Source organism: Trifolium pratense, linkage group LG6, assembly GCF_020283565.1.
Source record: "Trifolium pratense cultivar HEN17-A07 linkage group LG6, ARS_RC_1.1, whole genome shotgun sequence".
In the NCBI taxonomy this organism is placed as follows: Eukaryota; Viridiplantae; Streptophyta; class Magnoliopsida; order Fabales; family Fabaceae; genus Trifolium; species Trifolium pratense.
Genome location: NC_060064.1, coordinates 36152627 through 36158626, shown reverse-complemented (window position 1 = coordinate 36158626; position 6000 = coordinate 36152627). Strand labels below are relative to the sequence as shown.

The window sequence follows — 6000 nt, the reverse complement described above, 5'->3', positions numbered from 1 at the left end:
TTTGGGAATTAGGGTTTATGCAGAAAATCAGTTTGATTTCGTTTGGGAGTTAGGGTTTAGGGTTAAATTGAATTGCAGTTTTAGTTGTAATTAGTTATTAAGAATTAGTTTGATTTTCAATTTGGGAATTAGATTTAATTTGTTTTCTGTATAAAATTAGTCGTGTGTATAAATTTGATTTTCAGTTGTGTTAGTTACCTTTCATTTTGTTTATGAATTTTGGAGGTATTGTTTTTGATGGTGACAATTGTTGTGTTTCAGGTTCACAACAATGGTAAAAATTGATGAATCTCTAGATGTTGATTCGAATGAAGTTAGTTCAACCGATAGTCATACATCTGATGATGAGGATTCCAGCTATTCGGTGTCCGGTGGGCATGATAGGTCAGATGATGGCGATGATACTAGTGACCACCATGATGATGATGATGGTGATGATGATGATGATGATGATGATGATGATGACCATGATTTTGGTGATGAAGCATCTATAGGTGAAAGAGCGGTACGTATTAATTCTATGACTGCTGATGAAATTCGTGGTATGGAATTTGGTAGTGTTGACGAAGCTTATGAATTTTATTATCAATACGGTAAATGTAAAGGTTTTTCCGTTAGGAAAAGTGATGATAAGAAAAAAATAGGGCCTGATGGTAGTAAAATAATAACAAACAAGCTTTTTGTATGCAGTAGACAAGGTTTACGAGATAAGAGACACATATCTAGGTTAGATAGGAAAAGAGAGCATAGACGTTTGACACGTACGAAATGCACGGCTAGGTTTCGTGTGACATACAAAGCCGATAAGGGTAGATTTGTAGTGTCTGTGTTTGAAGAGACTCATAACCATGAATTAACATCAGCTAGGTTTGTGCACTTACACCCGGTTTATCGTAAAATTAGCGAAGCAGATAGAGCTCAGGTTGATGGTATGCAGTCACGTGGAATTAGAACTTGTCATATTATGGGGTACATGGTTGCTCAGAAGGGTGGATATGGTGGTGTTGGGTTTACGAAGAAAGATCTTTATAATTATTTTGATAAAAAAATGCGTGATATTGTTAAAGATGGTGATGTTGCCGCATCGCTACATTATCTTAATGCAAAGTCAGCTACTGATCCCATGCTCTATGCTGAATATGCTGCAGCTGCTGACACTAGCAATGGACGAATGAAGTCTCTTTTTTGGGCTGATGGGACCAGTAGATCTGACTACTTCTGTTTTGGAGATGTGGTTGCATTTGACACAACATACAAGAGGAACAAATACAACCTCCCGCTGGTTATATTTTCAGGTTGTAACCACCATTCCCAAACAATAATTTTTGGCGCTGCGTTGGTATCAGATGAAACCACGGAGACGTATAAGTGGGTGTTGAATTGTTTTTTGGAGTGTATGGAAAATAAACGCCCAAAAGCTGTGGTGACAGATGGAGATGGGGCTATGAGGGAGGCTATAAAAGAGGTTTTCCCCGATGCGACCCATCGGTTATGTGCCTGCATTTGAATAAGAATGCAGGTGAGAATGTGAAGAATTCAGGCTTTTTGAAGGGATTTAAAAAAGCCATGTTCTCAAATTTTTCAAAGGATGATTTTGAAGAGTATTGGTCAGAGATGATTAAAGAAAATGGAGTTGAAGGACATCCTTGGGTTATCAAAACCTACGAGAACAAGTTACTATGGGCAACTGCATACCTGCGGGATAAGTTTTTTGGACGTATAAGAACTACGTCTCAATGTGAAGCAATCAATGCAATAATAAAGAGTTATGTCAGAAAGAAAGGATGCATCTTTGAATTTATGCAAAATTTTGAGCAGGCTCTAAGAGGCTACAGAAACAATGAACTTGTTGAAGATTTTAAGTCAAAGTTTTCAGAACCTGTGTTGACAACTCAACTACGTTTGATTGAGAGCAATGCCGCTAAAATCTATACAGCGGAGATTTTCAAAGAAGTGAAAGAAGAAATTATGAAGGCCGGTGAATTGATTGTTAAGCATAAAAAGGAAATTGGAGATACTAAGTTTTATACTTTGACTAAATATTGTCGGGATGTGTATGAAAGAACAGTTGTTTACGATGGTGATACATTCCAATGTTCGTGCCGGTTGTTTGATTCTCGTGGACTTCCTTGTTCTCATATTTTTCACGTGATGAAGGAAGAACATGTTGATCACATTCCTAGCACTTTGGTATTGTCGCGATGGACCAAGGATGCTAAAATTGATTATTTGAACATGGTGGATGTTAATGATCCAGTTGATTCCGATGTGATTGAGCTTGCCCGTTTTGGTGCATATTGTTCTGTTCTGACATCATTTTGCAAAGAAGCTTCTAAAAAGAATGGTGTGTATGGTGACATTATGGATGACCTCATGAATTTAAAAAAAAAATATTGCAGTGTTGAGGATCCTATTGGAACACAAAAGTCAGTTGTTGGTGATCCTATCCCGGTTCAGAGTAAAGGTGCTCCAAAGAAAAAAAAGAATGACGCAAAAGCTCTCAGGCATTGTACTCATTGCAAGAGTACAACTCATAATGCGAGGACTTGTTCGGTAATTTTAATAATTCTTGATTGTTTATCTTTCGACTCATATAATATGTTTTATTAATTATATTGTTTTATATTTGTAGTAAAATTTCTTTTTTATTGTTATAAACAGGACAAAAAGAGAAAAAAAAGCTGCAACGCTGAAAGTAGTGTGCAAGACATAAATTCAGAGCTACCGGTTGACCTTGGTGAAAGTAGTGTGTGACAGAAAAAGAAGAAATGTGCAGAGCAACCGAAAGACCTTTGCGAAAGTAGTGTGGCACCAAAAAAGAAGAAATGTTCAGAGCTACCGAAAGATCGTTGTGAAAGTATTGTGCAAAAGAAAAATAAATGTTCGGTGCAACTGAAAGAGCGTGGCGCTAATGTGTCAACACCAACACATATTGATGTTACTAGTGCGACCGGGCAATTCACTCCGATTTATGGATTTCAACATATGATTCCTATGTTACAACCGGTTATGCAACAGATGCACGTACCATCTGGACAACATGTTCCACCTGCACAACATGTAACTTCTGTACCACATGTACCACCTATATACCAAATGTATGGAATGAATGTTGGTGCAAATTCAACTTCGTGTTATGGTCTGTTACAACAGGTGATGAAATCTGCTGATGGACAACAATGAGTTTTTCTTTATTTGGGCTGTAATGTTTATGATATTTTGAAAGTAAGTTTATTGTTTTAAATGTACATTTACATTGAGATTTGGAATGAATTGAACCATAAACTATTGTTTTTAAGGTACTGTTAAATTGTGATTGATTTTTGGTACTTAATGTTTGTTAACACTACTACTGAAAATATCTGCTAAAGGAGAAAAAAAAATAAAAAAAAGGAGCAAGGCATATGTTTAAGCAGGCCATGTAAGTATTTGTGTTATTTATATTTTGATGTGCGAAAGAATAACGAATTAATTGATTTGGTGCAGTGGTTAGGGCGTTTATCATGGAAAGACCTGGCAGGAGTTTGAATCCTGTTGGGGTCTTTTTTTACATTATTATTTCCAATTTCATTTAATTATTTCATTTTGTATGATTTGTAAAGTTGTGGTTAATTTGATATTTAAAATGATTTTATTTTAATAGACATATTTTGGGGGGTTTTTTAATTTTAAATGAGTAATTAATTATTATTCAAAATTTAACTCGTACTAAACTTCGGTTTAAAGTAGGAACCGACATCGTAAACTTAGACGTATGATCACGGTTCCGATTAACGAATAATGGCCTTATCTATTGATCCAACATATATCGGGTACTTTTAAATTTCAAACGAGTAATAACTTTAAATTTTAAAAAATTTGTTCGTAGTAAATTTCAATTTCAGTTAAGAACCGATAACCCTAATAGTAGACTTAGACGTATGATCACGGTTCCGATTAACGAATAATGGCCTTATCTATTGATCCAACATATATCGGGTACTTTTAAATTTCAAACGAGTAATAACTTTAAATTTAAAAAAATTTGTTCGTAGTAAATTTCAATTTCAGTTAAGAACCGATAACCCTAATAGTAGACTTAGGCGTATGATCACGGTTCCGATTAACGAATAATGGCCTTATCTATTGATCCAACATATATCGGGTACTTTTAAATTTCAAACGAGTAATAACTTTAAATTTAAAAAAATTTGTTCGTAGTAAATTTCAATTTCAGTTAAGAACCGATAACCCTAATAGTAGACTTAGACGTATGATCACGGTTCCGATTAACGAATAATGGCCTTATCTATTGATCCAACATATATCGGGTACTTTTAAATTTCAAACGAGTAATAACTTTAAATTTAAAAAAATTTGTTCGTAGTAAATTTCAATTTCAGTTAAGAACCGATAACCCTAATAGTAGACTTAGGCGTATGATCACGGTTCCGATTAACGAATAATGGCCTTATCTATTGATCCAACATATATCGGGTACTTTTAAATTTCAAACGAGTAATAACTTTAAATTTAAAAAAATTTGTTCGTAGTAAATTTCAATTTCAGTTAAGAACCGATAACCCTAATAGTAGACTTAGACGTATGATCACGGTTCCGATTAACGAATAATGGCCTTATCTATTGATCCAACATATATAGGGTACTTTTAAATTTCAAACGAGTAATAACTTTAAATTTAAAAAAATTTGTTCGTAGTAAATTTCAATTTCAGTTAAGAACCGATAACCCTAATAGTAGACTTAGACGTATGATCACGGTTCCGATTAACGAATAATGGCCTTATCTATTGATCCAACATATATCGGGTACTTTTAAATTTCAAACGAGTAATAACTTTAAATTTAAAAAAATTTGTTCGTAGTAAATTTCAATTTCAGTTAAGAACCGATAACCCTAATAGTAGACTTAGGCGTATGATCACGGTTCCGATTAACGAATAATGGCCTTATCTATTGATCCAACATATATCGGGTACTTTTAAATTTCAAACGAGTAATAACTTTAAATTTAAAAAAATTTGTTCGTAGTAAATTTCAATTTTAGTTAAGAACCGATAACCCTAATAGTAGACTTAGACGTATGATCACGGTTCCGATTAACGAATAATGGCCTTATCTATTGATCCAACATATATCGGGTACTTTTAAATTTCAAACGAGTAATAACTTTAAATTTAAAAAAATGTGTTCGTAGTAAATTTCAATTTCAGTTAAGAACTGATAACCCTAATAGTAGACTTAGGCGTATGATCACGGTTCCGATTAACGAATAATGGCCTTATCTATTGATCCAACATATATCGGGTACTTTTAAATTTCAAACGAGTAATAACTTTAAATTTAAAAAAATTTGTTCGTAGTAAATTTCAATTTCAGTTAAGAACCGATAACCCTAATAGTAGACTTAGACGTATGATCACGGTTCCGATTAACGAATAATGGCCTTATCTATTGATCCAACATATATCGGGTACTTTTAAATTTCAAACGAGTAATAACTTTAAATTTAAAAAAATTTGTTCGTAGTGAACTCCGGTTGAAATGTAGAACCGATAACCCTAATTGGGCCATGTTTCTATTTGTACCCCCTCTAATAGGCCCAGTTGAGAAACAAACCAAATATTTGTATTTCCCACAAATACACTCGCACGTGGCGACGAAAGGTCACACCTTTCACTACTTTACTTTTTTACTCTTCTCCTTCCACACAACGTTTCACTCCATCCTTTTTCACTCTCACTCTGCTTCAAATTCGCTCCATTTCGTCCAAATCGTACCGCTGCTTTCAAAGCTTGGTTTTTGACAACCACCAATGGCGTCATCGTCGCAAAACAGGTAACCCCTTTTCAACTTACATTGACGTTTTCGTTGCGTGCTTTTTTCATTCGTTTTGTTAAACTTCGCGGGTAATAGTTTTTAATCAAACTTCAGAGAGATCGAAGTGTCCTGTGATGCATGCACTTGTTGTTGTTAAACATGTTCTAGGGTTTCAAGTAGT

The 6000-nt window shown here is 34.4% G+C and overlaps 2 protein-coding genes across 2 annotated transcripts; both read left to right on the top strand.

The window, feature by feature from the left end:
* The first annotated feature begins 271 nt into the window (after nt 1-271).
* Nucleotides 272-1507, top strand: LOC123892189 (protein FAR1-RELATED SEQUENCE 5-like). Its single transcript, XM_045942006.1, has 2 exons — nt 272-431; nt 486-1507. Exons 1-2 carry the CDS (start codon nt 272-274, stop codon nt 1505-1507), a joined length of 1182 nt encoding a protein of 393 aa, XP_045797962.1.
* Nucleotides 1508-1566: 59 nt separating this feature from the next.
* Nucleotides 1567-3183, top strand: LOC123892188 (protein FAR1-RELATED SEQUENCE 9-like). The gene is made up of 2 exons (XM_045942005.1): nt 1567-2553; nt 2758-3183. The coding sequence occupies exons 1-2, from the start codon at nt 1567-1569 to the stop codon at nt 3181-3183; spliced, it is 1413 nt and encodes a 470-aa protein (XP_045797961.1).
* The last annotated feature ends 2817 nt before the right edge of the window (nt 3184-6000 follow it).

What these genes read in the sequence shown, in the direction of transcription:
- LOC123892189 (XM_045942006.1), top strand. Translation starts at nt 272, where the DNA reads ATGGTAAAAATTGATGAATCTCTAGATGTTGATTCGAATGAAGTTAGT. An exon ending in CCACCATGATGATGATGATG is followed by an intron (nt 432 to 485) that starts GTGATGATGATG and finishes TTGGTGATGAAG; the next exon opens with CATCTATAGGTGAAAGAGCG.
- LOC123892188 (XM_045942005.1), top strand. Translation starts at nt 1,567, where the DNA reads ATGTTCTCAAATTTTTCAAAGGATGATTTTGAAGAGTATTGGTCAGAG. An exon ending in ATAATGCGAGGACTTGTTCG is followed by an intron (nt 2,554 to 2,757) that starts GTAATTTTAATA and finishes AGTGTGTGACAG; the next exon opens with AAAAAGAAGAAATGTGCAGA.